This window comes from Sinocyclocheilus rhinocerous, unplaced genomic scaffold, assembly GCF_001515625.1.
Source record: "Sinocyclocheilus rhinocerous isolate Xijiao unplaced genomic scaffold, SAMN03320098_v1.1 scaffold293, whole genome shotgun sequence".
Classification (NCBI taxonomy): Eukaryota; Metazoa; Chordata; class Actinopteri; order Cypriniformes; family Cyprinidae; genus Sinocyclocheilus; species Sinocyclocheilus rhinocerous.
Genome location: NW_015643297.1, coordinates 456,050 through 480,590, shown reverse-complemented (window position 1 = coordinate 480,590; position 24,541 = coordinate 456,050). Strand labels below are relative to the sequence as shown.

Here is a 24,541-nt window from a genome sequence, read left to right as displayed (position 1 = left end):
GGGGGCACATAAATCATTTTTAAAAAGTTTTCATCTCTGTCTGATAGGTTGTTGACATTTGGTTCTCAGAATCGAGGATTTCATCAGGGAGGTGAGATGTTCTTGTGCTGCTCATAAATCTCATTATATCACCAGCTAGTGTCATGGGTCATGGGGTTAAATGCCTTGTCAGAGCACCGCAAACAATATTAACGTATTGGATGTTTAGCTGAGGGTGAGTGAAGGGACAAACCTCCTGTTCAGTCTTCAGTGTTGTCAGCCAAGTAAAGCTATGATAAATACTACAGTAGTTACGTTTGAATTTACAACAATAATGGGAAAAAATGTGCACCACTTAGTGACCATATCTGACAAGCTCCAAAAAAAAACAACAACAACATAACATTACTAAAAAATTGCCAAATAATAGTTTTGTGTATAATAAACCTAAATGTATTATTTACATAAATTGTACAAATTTTGACAGATTTTTAAGTCAAGGAGCTTGACAGATGTGGTCAGTATGAACTGCTATTGAAAAGAACTACAAGATTAAAATCACAGAATTACAGAAAAATTACAACATTTGGGTTTGGAACATCATAAAGGGTAAGTAGACAATTTTCAGTTTTGGGTGAATTATCACTGTAATCTAATATCTGTATATTTGATATAGTTATTTTTATGTTGGAGTGGCTCAAGATATCTCTGCACTGTAATTTAAACCCAAATACACACCTCACTGTAGTTTTCATTCCCAATCACAGAAGTTGTTTGTGCGGAGGAGTTGGCTCTCTACTTTCCCCCTTGTTTTTCCCCCTCTTCTCTTGAAACTCTCCACCATATCATTCAAGAGCAGTCTTGACTTGTAGAATCAGATGCAGCAGTCTACTTCTCTGGCAGTGATTCAGTTCAACAGGAGCTTTTGAAGTGAAGACTTCCAGCAGTTTCTGAATCAATCATTCTGTAGGCCGTGACACAGGCGAAAGCGAGACGCGGAGAGCATGTCAGGGGCAATGAGGAGAGTTCTGGGGAGGAACTGGTACTACTACAGACTTCTGGGCCGATCCAGGCATAGACAGCATGTTTGGTCACGGAGCCGCTGCCGCACCACTATCAAGGGTGATTTCATCTTTCTCTGTTTATCTTGGATAAAAACAGTACTTTGCTGGGGTTACAGAGGGTGCCATAGTACTTTTATGCGTTTGTGACATTTTTCATTGTCTGATCATATTGACTTAATATCCATCTCATAATAGAATTTGCTCTCAAGAGCGATGGAAATGAAAGTGCACTGAGGAACTGACAGAAATGTTTGACTGATTATAGTTTCCAATCAGAATGAAGTGCGCATTTGGTGTCTGAGTGAAACGGTGCCCAGGTTTTAGATATTCTTCTTCTCTTTGCTCTGTACTTGAAGATTTTTGCTGTGATACTCTGTTTTTAAAGCAAGTGAAGGTGCATCAACTATTGAGGGGACTGGACTTTGTTGACATTTTATAAAAATATCTTCTTAAGTAGGTTCCCAGTAAAAATTTTAAAAAATCTGAAATTGTCCTTATTTGTTTTCAGAGAATATGTCTTATATATTAGTTTTTTTGTTTTTTTAGAATATTTTATTTATTTTTTACTGGAAACAAAACAAGACAAAATACTGATTAAGCAAATTATTTAGTGGTTAAATGGCCAAATAATGGCTGATTAATCAGTTGATATATTGGCCTATTACTAGTACAAACCTGTTCTGGCCTTAAGCTTTGAGACAAGAGAGAATATTGAAAGTCTTGTTGAAATTAATCATACTTTGAAGATACTGACTTCAAGAAGTGTTCTCCTGAAACACGTTTCTATCTCTGTCATCTGGTCTTCTGTAACTTGACAATGTGAATGTTGGATTATTTAATTTCTATCATGACAACTCTTGGAGGGATTGGCATGGTAATGTACATGACAATGTTAATGTATTTGGTCTGGGCGGAATAGATCTGCTACACTGCTGCTGCGGCAGAGCAAGTACCGGGACTTTCTACTGCCAATACATCCACAACATTACTTAATTTTCTGTAAAGTTCCTTTGCAACGATTTGTATCGTAAAAAGCGCTATTATACAAATAAACTTGAATTGAATTGAATTGAGCATGCTGCTGTGAGCATGTAAGAAATATTGCTGCTGTAAATATAACATACATGAAATAACCCCCATATAGCATACATGAATCACCTCGTATACAGGTGGAGCTGGGGAAGGTGGAGGGTTTCTGAAGCAAGCTGCAACTGCTACGGCAAGCACTAGTCATATATTTGAATGTTGAGCAGCGAGCTCATTGGCTACCGATACAGGAGAGAACCAATCAGCTGTGCCATGTGATAATGATGTCATTAGGTCAGATTGAGTTAGACCTATCGGACTACGCCATCTAGAGTTTCATGCCAGAACTCTGTATTTGTTTATCAACCGTTAAAGAGACATAATCATTTGTTTTGTTTCATTTCATTTCATGGCCTTCCTTCCACTTCCATGTTTTAAAAATGTTGATAATTGGAAACACAAGTATTATACTTTTACTTTAGCAGAATAAAAAGACAAGTTGTAAATTTAAAGTCTAAGTTTAATTCACTTCACCTTCACTATGGGTTAGCCTGAAGTAGGAATAATGTTTTTTTTGTCAGCCTATGAAGTTCTGCTGCTGTAAGAATATCTATCCATTTTTGCAGTACTTCGCTGCTTTAACAGAGTTCATAAACAAGTATTTTTTTCTTCCTCATGGTGAAGTGAAGCTTCTCGAATATATAACCTCCAGGGGCTTTTTCTTCTCAGTTCCTGCGCTGATTAGAGCCGAGAGAGACTGTGTGTGTGTGTGTGTGTGTGTGTGTGGGAGGAGACAGCAAGAAGTTCAAAGTTCACACAATACTGATGAAACCGCCACCTCTTCTTTACATCAGGTTCAAACATATTTCCATGAAATATTTTTGTTCTCAGTTTCTACTCTCTTCAAGACGATCCATTCCTTAGCGTTTGCTGAGTATTAAACTTTGGTGCATAACTTGTCCACACGTGATAGCGCAGGTTGTGCAGCTTGTTGAGGAGAGGTGTGCTGATACTTTTCTAACCAATGAAATCACCCAGAACACCTTAGTAACTACATAGCAGTGCCCTGGCAACCACCAGGGTTGTGCACCTTACAGAATTGATTTAAGAGACTTCCAATTTAGTTCCTGAATTAAAGAAAGGAATTAGAATTAAATTATTTGATATTGAAAGTTCATATAAATATTTATTAAATTAACTTTGGAATAATGAACTGAATAATGAAATAATGAACCAGGGGAATATATTCTGTATTAAGTTTGTTTTTCTTACCTATTAACAAAGTTTTGAGCAAAAGCATCATGGTATTTTCATTTTTTTTTTAAATACGTTTTTAAACAGTGTTATGTAAATATATTTAAGGATTTTTTATTTATATATTTTTACTGAAATAATGACAAAATACTGATTAAGCAAATTACCTAGTGGTTAAAGGTGACATATCATGAAAATCTGACTTTTCCAGGTTTTAAGTGCTATAATCAGGTCCCAGGTGCATCTACCAACCAAGGAAACGTGAAAAAGATTAACCCAGTAACTTTGTTTTGGTAAGCCTTTTTCTGCAAGCCTCTGAAAAAACGAGCGCGTCTGATTTCGCTCCCTTGGTGACGCGGCAAAGAGATCTCATTATAATATTACCACCCCTTAATCTGCAAGTTTCCACCCACGGCACCGTCATTGTGTTTTCGCAAGCGACAACGGTGTAAAACACCAGTTTTATGTGTGCACTCAGAAAACCGTATATCAGATGTTTAAACTAATATGGTTTAAAATGCATGATTTCAGCACGATAAACATGATAATCAGAACCAAAACAGTTGTTTTTTATTAGGTCTGAGCTGTAATGGCGCAGCTCTATTCTGGAAAAGGGGGCGGGGAGCAGCATCTCATTTGCATTTAAAGAGACAGGCCCGAAAAACAGCATGTTTCTGCTTCCACTCAAAATAGACATTTTCAAAATGATATAATAAATGATCTGTGGAGTATTTTGAGCTGAAACTTCACAGACACATTCTGGGGACACCAGAGACTTATATTACATATTGTAAAAAGGGGCATAATATGTCTCCTTTAAATCTTGCAAATTTTTTATTGAGCTACTATTCTGTAAATTCCTCTTGCTGCCATCCCAAATTCAATTCAAATGCACACTCATTAATTAAATGGAAGCCCATTCTAAAATTCTGAATTTGGCACAACCTTGGCAACCACTCATAACATACAATTGCAACCTTAGTTTTTGCAGCCCAATCATTTAATTTCTCCTATTTCCTTCCTTTCAAAGAGTTATGAGTGCACTCGATATTTTTCTAAATTTTAAGTGTGTAGAAAAAAAAATTCAAGATCTTGTGTATTCTTTATTTCACAAAGCGATGGCAGATCCATTACTTAGAAACACTGCACTGTTCAAATGAAAGGTTTCACAGAGTTGGCGAATGTGGGCTGATAGCTGATGTAAGCAATCTGCAGTCTGTCAGGCCTTTAGCTGCACTTCTCCATTAAAGACCAAAGAAGTTCTGTGACTTGACATATTGAGAGGCTCGAGAGACAGGTGTAGTCGAGAGTTTAGCTCTTTGTCTGTTTTATAGAAGAAAGAGAGCTGACTTGCTCAGTGATTGACGCTTTAGCACAGACCCCAAAGCAGCATTTACCCTCAGTGTTACTGTACATGTCAGAGTCTGAAGTATCCCTGCCCAGAAGTCATTTTTACAGTTGGCTACTGCATTGGTATGTGGTGCTGTTTTACAGATTACATTTGTTCTTAAACAAGAGTTCACCCAAAAATGAAAAAATCTGTCATTATATACTCACACTTACATAATTTTTAATTGGAAACACTGCAACAGCTTGTTCTGATTAAGTAATTGTTCTTCAAAGAACAACAAACAATGCTTAGTTATCATTCTATTTCTGTTCTGTTTGTTTTTGCCTGTTTTCCATTTCCTTTCACTGTGGTGGTCTTGTTTCAGGAGAGTGATGTTAGATGGAAGGCCTGCACAGCATTATAGCCGTTTGATTGATAGGCTGAGAGGAGTGTGGTTATTATAAAACCCAAGGAATGGGCACATACTGTAGGTTTGCTTTCAAAAAAGATTTTATTTTTCACATTTGTGAAAATCTTATGCTTACCAAGGCTGCATTTATTTGATCAAAAATGTATTAAAACAGTAATATTGTGAAATATTATTACAATTTAAAATAACTGTTTTCTATTTTAATATATTTTAAAATGTAATTTATTCCTGTGATGCAAAGCTGAATTTTCAGCATCATTACTCCAGTCTTCAGTGTCACATGATCCTTCAGAAATCAGTCTTATATGCTGATTTGCTGTTCAAGAAACATTTCTTATTAATATTACAGATGAAAATAATTGTGCTTACTAATATTTTTTTTTGATACATGGTTTTTCAGAATTCTTTAAATAGAATGTTCAAAAGAACAGCATTTATTTGAGTTTTTTTTGTAACAACTCTCATTTTTGATCAATTTAATTCACCCTTGTCGAATATATGTATTCATTTATTATAATAATAATAATAATAATAATAATTAAAAAAAACATAATGACCTCAAACTTTTCTTGGGTAATTTGTGTGTACGTGTGTACGTGTGTGTGTGTGTGTGTGTGTGTGATTATATATTAGAAATCTCCTTATAGTTAAAGGATGTGGTCCGTATCTCTCAAATTAATCAATTCTGTGTACTTCTGCACAATATTTCTCTCTGCTTCAATTCATACTGAAAATCAATGGATATGCAGATGAAGCATGTGACAGAACATTACTTGTAAAAATCTGTTTCCTGAGTCACAAAGTTATGTTCTATAACTATTCTGTAATTTCACTGTAGTCATGTTCTGCTAAATAGACTTGGGTATCAAAATCTGTTTCTTTCTTTAACTTTTTACAATTTTATCATTGTAATTCATAATCAACTATACAATACCTGCAAGACACTGTGCGTTTCTTACCAGATACTGACCCTGCTGAAAATCAGCACAAGTTGTTTTGCTTTTTATTTGATTGTTTTTGCTTTTAATCCTTAAAAGGGCATTGTGTCCCAGGCCTTCGTCTAACCAAACTGAAGGGCCTGCAAAGACTCATCATCTCTTGCTGCGACAAGTCGAGCCAGACCTGAAGAAAGGAACGTGCATTTAGATTAAGAGCAAATGAGACAGGCCTGTGAGTTATAGCCCTGCTTGAATGCTAAATGAGACCGTAGCACTTCTATGTAATTTCCTGGAATGACAGAGTCCTCTGTGAGATCAGATGGAGGATGGTGGCACCCCGGTACAGACGTCTCTTACACAGCTGGGCCATGCATCTTGTTCAGAGCAGATTAATAGGGCCGCTAGCGCCAAGCATTTCTGCTGTAATTCTCTGGCAAATGGCCCACAAGTCTTCCCAACATCTGGGGTTGAACTGATTAACATATATGGAACATTATTTGATGGCTCATACCATTCGAGAACTTCTTTGAAATATATTCATTTAATAAAAGAAAGTTACAGGGGCCACATTGTACTTTTTCATTTTGTTTTGTTTTGACCATTAAATATAATTTTCTGTTTTCCTTGATATTGTTATCCCATATTGATATATTATAACTATATATATATATATATATATATACAGTACCTTTAGTTTAGTTCAAGCAATATTGTTGTCTATTTTTTTTTTTCATGTGGATCGTAAAGTGGCAGTGATCAATCCTCTGATGTGGTGTTTATTTACTTTCATCCACCCTATAATGGAAAGTATTTCCACAGCCACTCATAAACACAACTTCTGTAGTCTTGTCAGCATGTTTGCTCTGGACAAATATGAGCAGAACGGTCAAGAGTTCAGACTCCCTGCTCGCAGGTCTGTGCCAGAGGAGGCTTTTCTTTGAGCCCCTTGTGTACCCCTCTCAAAATGAAAGCATTTTATTTTCTCCACTCTTCATAAACACGTGGCTCTGAGTGGAGGTTGTAGCCATCTCTTAATTGTTGTTTAGTGTTTTTCCATTTATGCTGCATTTTTATCAATCGTGATCAAGCTGCTAAATGATGAAACAATATTTGAACCAGATATTAGTTTGCAGGTTGGTAATGGCATTGTAGTCATCATTTTTAGAGCAAATAGTGCTTTCAGAGTTTTTCAACACAGCTGATTGTTTGAAAGTACATAAACTTTTACCCTGTTAAGAATTATGTATATAATGTTTTGGCCTACTAACAGACTTTTAAATGATGCTCAGAAACCCTGTGGATCTTCAGTGATCATGTGATCTTGCTTCCATGCTTAAAGGGATAGTTCACCCAAAAATGAAAATTTGATGTTTATCTGCTTACCCCCAGGGCATCCAAGATGTAGGTGACTTTGTTTCTTCAGTAGAACACATTTGATGATTTTTAAGTCCAACCGTTGGAGTCTATCAGTCTTATAATGCATGGCAATGGTAACAAAATCTATGAGAGTAAAAAAAAACATGCAACACCTGAACCGAATGGAGCCTCATCACCGCCGCTGTTTAAATGCCGAGCGCGCCGCTCCTCGGGAGACCGGTCGCTGTCCCGTGCATGCACGCTGGTGTCCTCGTGGGTCCAGGAAGGGTGCGTGGAGGGACTCCCGTGCCGCCAGAGTCGGGGGCTACCGGACCCGCGATCCGGACGAGAACCGCACCCGTTACACGGCCGTAGGGCCAGGATGCCGGGCCGTCCAGTCCCTTCAAGCGCCGTGGGCCGAGAGAGAAGGATGAAGCTGCTGAACGAAGCCGCCGCCCCTCGCGCCCCGGGACCAAGAGGGGAGCGCGTGCGGCCGCCGGACTCCGCCCCTTACCTAGACCCTTCCTTCCTGACCACTGCCCTTCCCTGCACGAACCCCGCAGCACGACGAGGACACCAGATCCCCTGTTTATTTTGGAGGAAAAAAAATTAACTTAAATGATTTTAGCAAATGGCTGCAATATAACAAAGAGTGAAAAATTTAAGGGGGTCTGAATACTTTCCGTACCCACTGTATATATTTATTTATTTATTTTTATTTATTTTTTTTTGCTTTGGTGAAATACTGATGGATGGATGTTTTTTTTTTTTGTTTTGTTTTTTGCAATTAAAAACTATGAATTACCATATAATTTACAGTGAAAAACAGTAAAAGGACATTCCCAAACATCACACATAAATAATTTTGTTTCTTCTCATTTTGGTTAACAGTAATGTACCTTAGGGCTGTCAAAAAAAAATTCGAATTTTGAATATTTCTCGATTTTAAAATAAAAATCCTCAATCGAATGCAAAAACGTTTCATGTTGCTTTCTGTTGTTTCACCTGTATTATTATGATAGGTGTTGATGCTTTTTATGGCAAAAAGCAGATATTTGTTGTTTGAGTATATAGGTATATTAACAATATAGCACTTAGCACACCTGTCAGATGTGTTTTTTTTGTTAGTTTTTTTTGTAACAGGATATTTTTTACACTGTAGAATAGAAAACTTTTTTTATTCGAATAACCAATTCAGGCACAAGAAAAGTGCTGTCAGAAATAACACACACACACAAAAGGTTCCAGATCTTGTTAGTAACGCTTCTTTCCAAGTACAAAACCAGCGAGGCAAAGAAGCCCTTCCTCCACTGACTGTGCAAAGAGAGAGATGAATTTCATAGATCTTGTCTTTCAGGTTGGCTGCATTCGCTCTCTCATTTGTTTTCCGCACAAACACTTGTTCCCTCCTTCCCTCCATCAATCGTGCAGACAGAGATGCAGGCGTGTGCTGAATTCCAAGCACAGTCTGACAGGCTGATGCAGGCTGAGGTTCAACACATGTGACTGACATAGTGACCCTGCTACAGAAGCAGCTCATCATACAGAGTTATGGGTGGGCCTTTTGACTTGAGCCAATAAGGCACCTGCTAAAGCAGCCAGATTGCAACATGCTTAATACCACTCAAAAGGCCATAGCAACCACATAGCAATGTGCTGAATACACTCACACAAACAGCATAGCAACCCCCTAGCAACCATCCAAAACATACTAGCAACTTATTTAGATCTTAGCAAGCAACAAGATGAAGAAGAGATTATGATGAACACCTTTCTTCAGGTTTTCCAGTACTGTTATTGATGGTTGATTGTTTTGTTCATTTGGTGGGTTGGTTACATACACATAAATCCAGTCATCACTCTCTGATTCCTCTCTCTGTCTCTGTCTGTCTGTTCTCAGAGTCTCTCACTGACAGGGTGGGCCGGCGGCGCAGTATGCCTGGCAGTACGGTGGACAAAACGGTGGTCGCTATGGATGCAGAAACGTCAACACCTTTTAAAGTCACGGTACGCACTTATGACAGCAGCACAGATAAAAATAGTACGTTTACAACCTTAAGAGGATTTAAACATCTCTCTGAGCTTGGAGTTGAATTTCAAAATGTGATTCAGTTTGACATTAGATGGTCATTCATATTATGCTGTACACTTCATAAATGCCTTAATATGTCAGATAAAAGATTAAATGCATAATTCTTTAAAAAAAAAATTATGAAGTAGTTTTCTTCACATTATGTCAACATGGAGTGAATTTTAAATAATTTCACCACTTTGGTTTGAAAATAAAACAAACTGCAAACACTTTGAAATAAAAAGAAAACAAGTAGATAGAATAGAAAAAGAATAGAGAACGCTAGTGTTAGAGGGTCAATTTTTTTTATAATAAATAAAAAGAAAACAAGTAGATAGAATAGAAATAAAACAGAGTGCTAGTGTTAGAGGGTCAAGTTTTTTTATAATAAATAAAAAAGAAAACAAGTAGTTAAAATAGAAATAGAATAGAGAGTGCAAGTGTTAGAGGGTCAAGTTTTTTTAAATAAAAAGAAAAACAAGTAGATAAAATAGAAATAGAATAGTGTTGGAGGGTCAAGTGAAGAATTCAAACAAAACATTTTTCTTTGGATTATTTTTAATTGGTGATTATTTTTACATTTTTATTTTTTTAATTATATTTTATATTTTTTTAACTAGTCTGTTTTCAGTTTTCATTTTAATTTTTAGTATTTTTTTTAATAATTAAATTTTAAGTTTTAGTAATTTTTTCTTATGCGTTTGTCATTTTTTATTTGTCTTATATTATCTATAACTAATATTTTAGTTCAATTAATTTTACTACAACTTACAGGACAGGTTACCATGGAGACAGTATCATATTGATTGATTAAGCCAGCTATTATGGATTTGAGTAACTTTTTTACTGAACTTTCGCTTCAATATGACTTGCAGTCTATGTTGTAATTTAGTCAAGTCAGTTTTATCTGTATAGCAATTAAAAATAACAATAGGAGTTGATTAAACAAATGGATAATTCATATATGGGTGTTTCTTCAACTATGGCTCCCTTTGGTCTTGTTTTCACTCTTTTCACACTCTCACTATTATGTATTTACAGCATTTATTTATCAAACTGCAGACCGCAGTTCATTGAACTCTGGTACAAGGTTAATCCCAGCAGTTGTTGCTAAGCAGGTGTCATCACGCACCCTGAGGAGAGACGGCATGTTATCACCGCTGCGCTATGCACTTCCTGCCTAGGGCGAGAAGCACCGGTCCTAATGACTCTCCTCGCAGATAAGTGAGCGACACGGCCACAGCTGGCTCTGAATCCCCGGGTCAGCCTGAGAGGAGAGAAGGATTAGGCATCCTGATAGAGTTAAGCTATCGCTTTATAGACCTCAATGGGCGTCTAATGGGGAGCAGTCCTTAGAGGAGATGCAATCAGTCCTGGTTGATGCGTGCTGTAAATGAGACAGATGGGTAGCGACTAGCGAGTCTTACTGCATTTAGCTGCGATGTGGAAAAGCCACAGGCACAGCTGGCAGCACTGGTACCCACGCTTCCCTGCTCTTGTTGCACACCCTCCTGAGAAGGACAAGATTATCCCCTCGTGCCCCTCACGGTGAAGTAGGTTGCAGAGTTGATGAGGTGTTGCGTAAAAATGTATCCATCCTGTAATACTGTACCGCTGGCGTACAACCCAATTGGGACAGGTTACCATGGAGTCAGTAATTCAGTAAAATATGCACGTCAGTAATTCCCTCTTAGGCCTGTGTATTTATTTTCTAGTGGTACAGGTTGCATTCAAATATTGGCATCAGTCTGTTGCTACTGTTTACCCCCTACCAGAAACCTAAGATAAACAGTTATTTCACTGCTTTCAGCTCACCCATTTTGCTTAATTACAGAGCTAAACTAATGACAGGATCTATTAACTGACGCAAGACAGAATGAGCAGTGTTTGTAAGCATGCTTGAACGTGAACGCCCCTTGTGCATGCCGATGAGTTGTGTATTTGGCTCCTGCGGGGCCACAAGAGAGTCCCGCTGTCTCCGGTGATACAGAGACTTTCGTGTGAGTACGCCTAACTGGATTCACGCTAATTGAACAGGATCCCAGGCTTGTCGGAACAGAAGGAGGAAGGGCAATAGTGCGCCCCCTTGCTGTGCGGACCACTTTGAGAACCCTGGGAGAAATCCCATAGCTTGCTCTGGTGATATATGTAGACGCGATCATTAGGAACCCAGGGTTATGGATTTCCCCACAGGCCAATGGTTCTCGTGCAGAGCAGGCAGCTTCAGACCATGGACTCCTCTGCATTATGGCTCAGGCTAGACTGTCTGGCTGCGAACAACAGATAATGACATTAAATGTATTGTTTCAGCAGATGCTCAGACTCATTCAGGCTCTTTGCAGAGGCTCGCTCCAGTCGGGAGTCTTGTTTAGTTGTTATCTGAGAGATACCATGTTTCTCATGTTTGATAACGGCTGTTATGCTAAGTGCCTTCATGGAAGACTGAACCCAAAGAACTTGTTTTCACAATGGAAAACATATTAATCTGGAATCGAACGCTGCAAAAAAAAAAAAAAATTTGAGAAGCATTTTTTTCTTATTTTCCAGTGAAGATATATTTAAAAAATAAGAAATAAAAAAACTTAAAACAAGATAAATTTACTTGGTTGGAAAAATTGTTTGGTTACAAAAATCTCAAAATAAATTGATATGGTTAGTTTTAAGGTTTAGTCGTTTTACACGTTTATGTTTTCTATTGTAAGCATCTTCATTGGTTACCTACAGAAACCAGAATAGAACACATTAAATTAAAAATGGTACATAAGATTATCAATAATAGAGCTCCTTCATATTTTAATGCCTTTTTTCTAGGGTAAATTGTCATTTCTTTATTTATAATGCAATGTCAGTATCTGTTACCAGGAGTGAAGTTTGTGCTTAACATTAAGGACCACAATGGAAACAAGTTTTTAACTTTATTGTGCTATCCTTGACAAATTTAGTGTATTTCACTACTTTTCTTTCTAATTAATCAAATATTTGTTAGTTTTATTTTTAAAACAAGATAACCAATTTGCCAAACTGAGTTTTTAATTGCATGTAGGATGGGGATCTTTAGCGTTGTAGTGTGCATTTGGCATAAGGAGACATCTGGAAGTCTTGGCATAAGGGGCCTCTTGAAATATTTCATTTTAAATTAAATGTCTTCCAGGAATGTTTATCTTGTAACCTTGGTGCATTGGCACAATAAGGGCAAGAAACATATCTCAGTTCCACTGGTTATAACAGGACTGGCTTGTTACTTGTCTAGACACAATTTCAGGGAATGAGGAATAGTGGTTTATCCCAATAAAGGACCCGCTGAAGAGATTTAACATGATGCCTACACTACAAAAAAATATTTTAAAAATGTTTTTCTTTTTAACTTGTAAAACATTTTGCTGTGTTTTAAAAATCATGTTCATTTATTTATTTAATTTGTAAAAAAATTTTTACCTTTGTACATTTATTTCAAGAATTTTTTGATATGTAACTGGAAAATACTATGACTATTTTAGTAAACAAAACCTTCACTGACATTGTAACTTGACTCCACATTCCTCAAAAGTGAACAATATGGCCTTGACACTTAAGGCTTATAATATTAATTGTTTAGCTACTAAATTGTTTGGTATTAAAACACATAGCACACACACACTGTCTGTAGACATCTCACAAGGTTTTTCAACAGAACCCCAGATCTTTTCTTTACTAGCTGTGGTGTGACTAACAGCCTAACAGTGCCGTGTGCGGGTCAGAACAGGGCTTAGACTTCTCCTGTCTTACAAAGTAGGGACCAGGTTATACAAATCCAGACAGGGCATTCAAATCTACGTCTATCGGCTTCAAAATGTTTCACGCCATGTCTAGGATTGTCAGCACAATTAAAGCTGTCAGACACAAACTCACAGGCATGGACACAAGAGGGCAGAGAGAGGCCAAGCATAAAGATTACAGGAGAAGGGGGAGAAGGGGGGGGTGTGAGAGGAGGTTGGAAATGCAGGCTGAGCAGCTAAGCATTACAGGAATTCAGTACATGCACACAATAGACGTGAAGGAATCTGCAGACCTTCAGCCTTTTGACAGCTGACAGCTTATTACTGAGACATGATTCCAACATAACCGCATATGTTTGGTTAAGAATAGGGTGTTATCCTATCATTACTCCAGTCTGCAGTGTCACATGATCCTGTACAGAAATCATTAATTATACTAAATTAACATCAGGCTTCACACACAAAATATGTTTTGTAGTAAAAATGTTACTTTTAGGGTTAGGGTTAGGTGCCCTAACCCTTTTATATACTTTTTGGAGGGCACGAAACATAATTCTGTAGAAAACAAATCATTCTTATTCACTTCTATCTGTAGAATTGCAGAATAATTTAGTGACCAAAATTTTTTGTCAAGAAATGCATGTGATGCATGTAGATTTGGCCTTAAATGCATCTTGGCGTATTGTTTAAATTTGAAAGATGCAGAGTTACTGCACAGCTGGAGTGTGTTTCAGGAGTTGAGCTCTTCAGACTGTCATTGATCCAGACTGCGACTGCAGCCTCCAGTTGTACTTCTCTTCCAAACAACAGCATCATCAAACAGCGCTCTTCCTTCACTCTGACAGGCTCGATGAATAATTCCATTTGGAAGTTTGGCAAAATGGCAAATTTCATGGGAAAGTTGCCCCGAAAAAAAACAAAGAGCTAAAAAATTTAGATTACACCCGAGGGGGAAAATATACTTTGAAGTTTTTTTGATAAGATGTCTTAAAGCTGACCCAAACCAACTTTTTTTATATAAATAATAAATATTTATTCAAATATATTAATATAAAATAAATATAAATGTTACATATTTTATATCAATATTTATATTAAAAGTTTTGTATTAATTAATTAATCATTAATTTAATTCCTTCCAGAAATTGCTTTCCAAAAATAAATGTATTCAAAATTCTGAAGGGTCATGTATACCCTCAGTAGGCATGACGCTTCTATACTAGTCTAGCTATACTATACTAACTAAACTAGTCCTTTCAGCAGAATTTGTGCCGTTCTTTGTGTCTTTGTTCATTCATGTTAGCCCCTTAAGCGGTTGTTGTGCAACAACAGGCACTAAGTGGTTTATTAAGATCAAGCAGCCATTTATTCACTTCATGCAAGAGGCCTTGATTCACATTTCCCACTCATTAATTGCATCTACATGCCTGAGAAATGCATGTTTTTGCCCTTCTCAGTGTTGCTGATACAACATTTGCAATTGTTTTTCTATTTTGATACGAAATAAATCAGAATTAAACCACTTTTTAGCTGTTAAGTGTTTTATGTTCACACAAGCAATTTTTCTTAAATTTATTTTCAAAAACTGACAGACACAATCATAAATAAAAAATCCTTTCTTAAGGTTCTTGAAATTATAATTTTCAGGGGTGGTATCAGTCTTAAAATTAGCACAACAATCTAATTGAACATGCACCAATACTTGGGCTTTATAGCTATCACTTGTTTCTAGTAAAATCTTGCTCAAAGTTAATTAACATTTACTTGCCTAGACCGAAGAAGATACATTTTCTTAAATTAAGACTTCTAGTCTAATGTGCAATGTATTTTATAAGACTATTTATCTTTAATGGCAAAAAACAAGACACATTTTCTAGAAATAAGTTTTTTTTTTACTTTCTTAGATTTCAGTTTTTGCAGTGTACTCAGACAGACTGTAGTTTTTCAGGAATAATTCAAGTCCTTTTAATCTTGTCCTAATCTGCACAGCGTCTGAAAAGCGCCAGCTCAGCTCTCGCCCTATATGAACTTGCAGTGCACCAATATTTTTCCCCCCTTTTCCATGCCAGCCAACAGTTTCCATGGTAACAGCGGCTTTGAAGGGAGTATCACATCAGTGAAGCTCCTTCAGTCCAGCGCTGCGAGCAGATGTGTGTGCCGCACCAATCGCGCAGCTATGCACGGCGCAACCAAACGCTACAGATGAGAGGAGAGCGAGAGGGAGGAAAGAACAGATAGAAGAGAAAAAGACGAGCTTTGGTTTTCACATGCAGCTGCTCCAGTGGTTAATGAATTTGTGAATGTAATCCAGTCCTTTCCTCTGACTTCCTGTCCAGGGCTTCCTAAGTCGCAGACTGAAGGGTTCCATTAAACGTACCAAAAGCCAGCCGAAGCTCGACCGCCACAGCAGCTTCAGGAACATCTTACCGGGCTTCAAGAGCACGGAGAATGACAGGTAAGTTGGAACCATTCATTTTGTTGCGTTTAGGTTTGCGTTGCAGTTTAGAGTCTCCTACGGCTTCCTGTTTGTTGCTTTTTATTCATCCAACACCTGAATCCACCATTATATTGACAGCTGTCAACACGTCCTTTATGATGTGTCATTCACAATCCATAGTTTTTCTAATCACGGTGATTGCAGTTAACATAAAAATTCAGATTTTGTGCCGTCAGGTTGATTAAGAGATCTCCCCTTGTCGGTTTTACACAGCGTAATGCCTCGATTTGCAGCTTTCCGTATCTCCTACAACATTCATCACGTAATTCTCTGAACGTCTAGCCTCTCTATTAATCTCTATTAGGATTGTTTAGAGTCACTTATTGCAGTGCTAAAATGTCTGAGTCATCTTTCTTCCCAATGAATAGGAATCACAGAGTGAGGAATGATTTGGATTACTTGCAGGATAAATGATCTGGCCTCAGTCTAATTTGCGAGAGATGCCTGTGAAATATTCGGCTCCCTGCGTGTCGTTCAGGTTGTCAAGAGAAGAAATATCAGGCTCTGGGATACTTGGTTCATATGTTGTTTTGATGTGACTTCAATACAGTGACCTTCATGTAGCAGTTTGTTTCCCAGTCTCAGGTCAGTGTGTTGTTTGTGTACGAGCTTGTAGCAATGCACACCGAAGTGAACAGAGAGTTTAGATATTGTGACTGCATTTGAGTCTGTTATTCAGGAGGACTGGCCACTAACTTTGCCACTGTGGAAGCAATAACTGTCAACCTCACTTCTTTACAAACCATTTTTCCCTTGTGCAAATAGATTAAATTAACCACAATTGGAGGCTTACTGAGGTCTCAGTGCTTCTCAGATTCTTTTCATGATTTGTCTTGCATTTGTTTGCCCTAGTTTAAGATCTAAACAGTGTTCAGATTTGCAAAGATACCAAAATCTGCAATCAAAAGAATTTTTTTGTGAACTTAATAATTTCTCAAATTCTCAACTATTCAATTCACATGTATTGCTTTACACTCTTATTGTATGTCAACAATTGTCTCATTTTTTAAAATTATTATTTATCCTTTAGGAGAATCATCTGTTGGTAGATAAATTAAGCATAACGGAAATCTGAGCTATAAAAGAGCAATGTCTGAGCTATACAATCTTCATCTTTGACCTAACGGTTAATGATGTGAGTTTGAATCCAGCTTCTGTTAGTTGAACCATTGTTTCCCGTGACCAAAGTGACAGAAAAGTACCATAAAAGAGTTATTAAAAAGTCCACATGACTCATGCGGCTCTATTACAAATCTTCTGAAGTCTTGCGATAGCTCTGTGAAATTTAAGCTGCTCTTGACTAATAATTTTCCACTTTGTTGCTCTCAAATCAAATCCTGTTCCATTCGTCATTAGACACTCTTGTGGTAGTTTTATGGTGCATTTTATAGCTCCGTTTACTTTTATTATATTGAAAAGTATGGGCTATTCTGCAAAAATGTGACTTTTACTGAAGAAAGAATCTCTTACAGGTTTGAAATGATATGAAGGTGAGCAAACTATGACAGAATGTTCCTTTTTGTGTGAACTATATCTTTAAGTTTAAGATATGTATCTGTTTTCTACAAAAATGCACCTAAGCTTCCTTTATTCTCCATTTGTGTGGGAAAGTATTCTCATTTACCCAAAAGAGAATCTCAAGAGCATCGTCTCGTCATGGGAATTTGTTGAGTCACTCTACAGACCTGCGGATATCATAGGAACCACGGCAAAGATTTCTCCACAGCTCACCGTCAACCTTGTGCTTCTGTGTTGCTGTGGTGTTAGCAGGCAAAAATGGCCTTGCTTGTCCAGAGATTTTATGCCTCATTAGAGCAGCATATTATCCTGGGAGGCTCCAAGGTGTGTGAGCTGGATATGGCACACACATACTGCTTCATGGATGCTGTGGCAGCCTCCTGAACGTTCTATTCTTAAAAGAATAGACATTGATCATAATAAGGAAATGTTTATTGTGAACAAAATCAACATCTGAAGGATCACGTGACACTAAAGACTGTCATCACTGGAAGAAAATACATTTAAAATGTATTCAAATACAAAAGAGTTATTTTAAATTGTAATAATATTTCACAATATTTTTGTTTTTACTGTATTGTTGATCAAATACATGCAGCCTTGGTGAGCCTGAAAACCTTCTTTCAAAAACATGAGAAAAATCTTGCAGCATTTTGAACAGCATTGTTTGACAGATCAGTATTTGATGTATATACAGTAAAGAAAATATATGAATCAAAATGTGACATTTCTAACCATTTTAATACATTACGTAATTATATATCGTATATTATTATTATTATTTGATGTTATTTTACATTGTCACCTGCAAATCCAAGTGGAGAAATCAAATAGTTACTAAAAGACAAAACAAAAGACTTTAACGTGACATTCAGCCTTACGAGATCCCTTTACATTGCAGCCTTTGAAAAGGACATTGGGCTTTAACTATTGATTTTACCTCTTTTTCCCAACAACCATTATCTGAACAATAACGGCAGTGAGATCTCTTCATCCTCATGTAATTGAACGAGAAATAAAGGAGGTGGCGTCGTCTCAGCAGGGTGATGGATAGGGCTATTCAAAGCGTGTTTTCATTCAGCAAAGGCCATCTTCTTCACCTCTGGCTCGCACTTCTGTGCATTTATTAGTGTTATTGCTGCATCCATCATTTTTAATCTGAAGACATGCTGCTTGAAACCAATTACTGAAGCATCGTGTTCTTGTTTTTGTTTTTTTATATGTGTTTTTTAGTCTCTTGCATCATCCTGTTGGACACAGCGTGGTTTCCAGGTCAGCCTCCCTTCATGCTGCCAGCTGTTTTACCATGTCCCACTTAATTACAAGCCTGGGAGTCGTGTAATGGAGAGAATGCATGACCTTACTGCACTCTGCTAATATCAAGAGACATGCTCGCCCAGGGCTTGCCAGTGTAGTGTGCACCCTATGCCACAGATTACTGTCTTCATTTCTCTCTGGGTTTGTGTATGTGTGTGGGGGGTCTTTGTCTTTCTTCTCTAGATGAATGGCGTAATCAGAAGCTGTTATGTTATTTGGTTTATTTAGTGACCTGTGAATTTCACCGCAGATCGTCCCGTGGTCGCCATCGATGTGTGAAATCTAAAATATCCCAGTAAGCATACATATATACCGCGATACCTGAAAGAGAATCATTTAGAGAGCATTATGTTGTATTCTAGCACCATATTTGTGTACAAACATCTTTTAAACATCTTAAAAAGGATTTAAGATCAGAAGTGTCACAGAAAGCTATTCTGACATCCATCAGGAAATATATGGCAATGGACTGAAGATACAAACACTCTAAAAATGGCAAATTCCAGATGAAAACAGACTTTAAATAGATGTCTTAGAGATGTATGTGAGCTATTAGTGTATTGAATACTCAGAAAGCTAAACTAGCAGTCATGTATTCCAATATGGGAGATCGGGGCTAGTTGTCACACTTTTTACTAAAGTGAATATTTCTGAGAAATGTTTTTTTTTTTCCAAGTCAGTTCTTTATATGCAAAAACCTAAAGTCTTGGCTACAAAAAATATATATATTATATATTGCTATTGTATATTTCTTCTGTTGTTAACCAGGAAAAAAGAAACTGTTACTTTTTAGACATGTTGTCACATTATATGGGATAAGATATCACAAGGAAACCTGGCATTAACGGGATGGTGGTTAGGTTTGGTTTGAAGACATGTGATGTGAGGGCTGTGGCCATCTGCCTGTAATGGATTAGCCTCATTAAATTCAAACCTGCATTCCTCACAAATAGACACTCACGGCAGAGCTGCACGTCCTCGCTTCTTTCTGTCCGTCTATCCCTCTGGTTTTGTCTCCGTCTCACCCTGACTTCCCCCACGGTACTCCATCTATCTGACAGGCTGTCTATCCCCCCACCTATTTTTTTATTAGTTTCTGCTGTCTCTACCTCACTAAAACCAGCACCATATTTCTGCTTTTGACCCTCTGGCAACCTCAAATATCAGCTATGAATATGACTGTCATGTAAATTCTGAGCATTTCTATGATTGGTCAGGGACTTTCGCTAGTTATTGAATTGATGGATATGTTTTTTTTTTTCATGAAACAACGGTTTTAACTCTCAAGGTTTGCATTTAAAGGCAAACTGAGCAAGTTTTGTGGCTTATTTACCATGGTAATCCTATGGAAATTGATGCTTAGCGCTTCATGTAGCTTTTATGTGGTCATAAAACCTGTTACATATTCTGCGGTTTCTAAGGACTGTGCATGTTTTGTTAATGGTAATCTTACCAGCTGCATCGCTTTCTCAAGATTTTTTTTATGCTCACGTCCACATTTGAGCTTCCATTTTCTGTCTCTTTTTAACTCTCTTTTTAACTTTTGAAATCTCTAACTCTATTGAAACCACCACTGCTGTTCATATAACAGTGTATTGCACTGTTTTAATAGGAGATCAGCGGGTTTCATCTTTAAAGGAACAGTTCACCTTAAAAAAAGAAATACTGGTACTGTTTAAACTCCCGTAAAACATTCCAAACCTGGATGCTTTCATTTTTCTAGGAATGCACAATATATTGGGATTGTTTTGGTTATTGGCCACTGTTAGATTTTTGTTTTGCCTTCATCTTATGCTTGCTTAAAGTTCATATTTAAAAATACTACAAATGTAATAACACCGTTAAATTTAATCTTTAGCAAATCTCCAAATTAATATTCTTTTTTTCAAATACAGTATATTTATAATGCCTAAATTAAATTTTTTTATTTTAATTTTTAGTGTTTTATTTTTTAATTATTTAAAATTGTATAGAATTGTATTATACATTTATCTCTGTTAGCCTAATTTTATCATTGAAGGAGTTTTTTTTTTTTTTTACAGCAAAGGCCTTGACACAAAGCATTAATTCAGTGTTACTTAAAGCTCTCTCTTTGACCCCGCGGTTCAATGACACTTTTTATTGGCAACATTTTCCTCCTTGTCTTCATTTCCCACTCATTTCGAATGCTTGACATGGTACATTATAGATCGGGCCTGTGGATGATGTATAGTAATGAAATTCTTGTAAACAGAGCTGTGTTTGACATCTTCACGGACAAGGACGGTGACCTAGCTTTATATACAATGCCTATGCAACATATATGTATTTCAGAGGCATTCAACCAACATCTTTCAATTTGTTCATTGTCTAAATTGTGAAACCTTTCTCTAATTAATTAATTTTAAATATTTAATCAAATTCAGCTAAGAGGCTGTTAAAGTAATTTAAGTATTATATGATATTTTTTTTCTTTTAAACTGTAGGTGAATACAAACAGTAGCTCACACCTGAGAAACATTTTAAAATGTATGGCCGTTATTAGAGGCAAATATTCAATATTAATTTTATTTTCTGTTTACAGTGGGTATAGAAAAGAATCACCCCCCTTTAAAATAATCACTGAAATGAAGACATGTTTAGGTTTATAAGTAGGAGTGGGATTAGAGACTATAAAAATATTTTAATGCTATATTGTTACTAAAATGGTTATTTTCCTGCATATTTCGGTCATTTGCGTTTTATATCCTTTTATATTATATTTTATATCTATTTATATCCTGTGTCTGGCAGATTCACTCGAGTTCATGGATCAATGACAAATCAAATTATCAGATAAAGCTTTGCTATAATATGCAGTAAGCTGCAGTTCTGCTTGGCCACTGCAGTGGTTTTTATATTCTACCTACACCACTTCAGTGTTTTTAAATGGCCACACATGCAGACACACTTGAAATTGGCATTTCTTCACAGGGCTTAGTGAGGTTCACTCTCGTTGAGACTCTCTGACAGGTTTTTTTGTCTCCTTTGTCACAGCTTTCTTTTACATTTGAAGCAGTTTCTTATACCCTTGTGAGTTAGGCTTTGGTTTGTGACACTTTGTTTATTATAAGGTTTTATTGAGATGCGCACTTCGGTGTAGACTATATGCACAATTTTGTGGTGTTATCCCTCAAAACATCTTAGCAATCACCATCATTTAATGTAATGGAGGCACAGACTAAATACTTGGTGTTTCGGGTCTGACGACATCAGGCGGGCGTGGTTTGTTCACAAGGTCAAGGAGCATGCACAGTTTACACGCTCCGTGTGAAGCCTGAAAAGCAAATCTGCGGAGATCTTGTTGAGTTGGTTTCATTTTCGCGCATTTCAAACAAGAATTATATCACATCTAACATTAAACAGTGGGGAAGGAAAAAACAAACAAACAAACACCGACACTGTTGCTTGGTGTCATGCACACACACACACACATTTATATTTATACTTTTTTATATATTTATAATTTGTATATAATTTTTATATGTAATTATAAATATATTTCAAAAAATTTACATATACATTAGTATAAATACAAATGTGTCAATATATACATAATACATTTATATTTAATATACTTATATACTTCATATAATTTTTATAATATATAAATTATAACTATAAAAATTCACATACATATAAAGTATAAATACAAATGTGTGTGTGTTTACACAGAATTCAGTTATTATAATTTCAGCTAAAGATTATACTATTTTAGTACCCAAAATCTTCAGGTAAAAGCTCTTCAAAGAGTTATTCATTGCTTCGATGCTATTGTTTGTGGTTACAGAAACATTAAATCCATATGGGAAGAATCCTCTGCACCACCTATGAAAATAAGCAAGAAAAAAGTATTTTACACTAATTCAATTTTTTTTTTTAAATGCTTTTCTAACCTCCCTTTACTGTCAGTGTACATAAATGCATAACAATCCCCACTGTGACACAATAGAAAATTCTCAAGGACACTGCTATAACCCCTACCTCTTTAATAAGGAGCCACCTTTTCTCAAAATAGTTTCAAACGGCTGTGTAAGTCTTATACAAGACACTGTCCCTGAGCTTACTTATTTCTGCCTCATATGTTTCTCTATCATGTGCACATGCTACACTACGAAGGAGGCCAAGAAGTTCACTGCGATCCTGATCAGAGAGATGGTTCTTGCCTACAACAGTTCCATCAAAATGACTATTACTTTTTAAAATGTCAATACTACTCCTATATAATGCACATGTAATCTCTAGCATTTGTCCTGTAAAATGACTTTTTTACACAACATCATTATTTCTCTTAATATGCATTTTGTAAGCAGCAAAGTTACTCATATAGCAGCTGGAATTGTAGGAAAAGAAGAAACAAAAACATCTGTTTTAAGGCAGATTAAAGCAAAAATGTACGACATGTCTGTGATTGGTTACAGTGCTTAACCACCACAGAAAATACACAGTAAATGCATAAATTAAGTAACATAAAAAAATTCAAAGACAATACTGTAAATCAACAAAAACAAGTTTTCTAAAGCATTTTTGAAAAATCGCTTACCCCACCTTTAACTGTTGCACCAGCAGTTGTAACCTTGAGTTATGATGTACTGTTTTGACTCCTATAATCATAAAGAAAAGAAAGGTTTAGAGAACTTTAAAAATCTAGACATTCCTGGTCCATCACAACATAAATTTTAAAAAGAGAAGTATTCTTATTTTCTCTTGTCCAGCGAATCCAGGCTTGCTCTCGATGGAAAGAACACAGGTATTTGTGAGCATGTGGGAAGACCTAATTGAAGTGCCTGGTATTCTTGTTCACAGAAATATTTTGGATTCCAGGCACCATTCCTTTTTTTTTATCTCAGAGATTGCAATTGTGGACTCATTTTCACAGATGAATTCTGTGAGTTTCACAGATGAGTGTTTGTACGTTTTGAGGTCACGTTTGGGTTGTCACAGCAAGTGCAGCATTTCGAATTGACGGATACCGAATGACCCTTTGTAAGAGCAGGCTTTGAGGTGACCGTGACTGAATTAAACCCATAACAATGTCATCCAGCACCTCTGTAATTAACACGTTTTGCAGTTATGTTGTCCTAGCGGGTTGTTAGCATATTTACTGGAAAACTAGGTCAATATGATGCGTCATAATTCCAGCCTGTAAGGAAACAAATTGTGAAAAGGGAAATAGGGGGGCGGTTTTATGGTTCTGCGTGTGTTCAGTGGTCTGTAGTTGTATCTAATGGAGCCGGAAGAGACAGGAGGAGAATGTTAACACCGCTGAGGGGAATGTTAGAGGTCGCAGACTGAGCTGACAGAGTGAAGGGACTTCCTGCGAGATTTATTAAAGAAAGAGTTTAGAAAAACAGAAAATTCATTTTGTTACAAACTCATTAGATCTTTTATTGTTTCTTCTATGGAACACAAAATATAGTATTGGCTTACTAATTAAAATAAAACCGAAATCACGATATGGCAAAGGGCTACGATTTAATGAAATAAATACATGCACCGCGTGTTTTATGGCACTGTTTATTTTTTGTTTTTTTTTACATACAAGCATTTCATGATCCAGTGTTTTCTGTGTCTCTGAGTGGCACGTTTTGAGGTAAATACAGCTACATATAAATGAATCTCTGCGTTTGGGTCTCTTAGAATGTGCATTTGGGAATGCAACATACGGCAACCATCTTTCCAAACTTTTATGAGAAGCCCTTTTAAACCAGCTGTTGTCAACAAAATAGAAGCTTTAAAAAAGGTTATAAAAAGAAATAAAAAGCTTGATGGTTTAACATTTGAAAATGCAGACATTATTGCAACCATAAATATTAGTATTGTAATTTTGCAGTTGTCCTGTAAAATAAAATTATATTACTTTTCTAATATAGTATAATATAATATAATATGTAATATATATTTTAATAATAATAGATTGTAGATTTAATATATTATAATATTTTAGAGTGAAATGTTACAATATTAATATTTCTTATTTTATGTAAT

At 36.4% G+C, this 24,541-nt stretch overlaps 1 protein-coding gene across 1 annotated transcript in view; it reads left to right on the top strand.

The window, feature by feature from the left end:
- The window catches only part of LOC107757303 (disabled homolog 2-interacting protein-like), a 99,023-nt gene that overhangs the window by 28,528 nt on the left and 45,954 nt on the right, over positions 1 to 24,541 (top strand). Inside the window, exons 4-5 of the mRNA XM_016574746.1 lie at positions 9,278 to 9,384; positions 15,540 to 15,658. Of these exons, the coding sequence (XP_016430232.1) occupies positions 9,278 to 9,384; positions 15,540 to 15,658 (226 nt within the window). The remainder of the gene's footprint in view (positions 1 to 9,277; positions 9,385 to 15,539; positions 15,659 to 24,541) is intronic.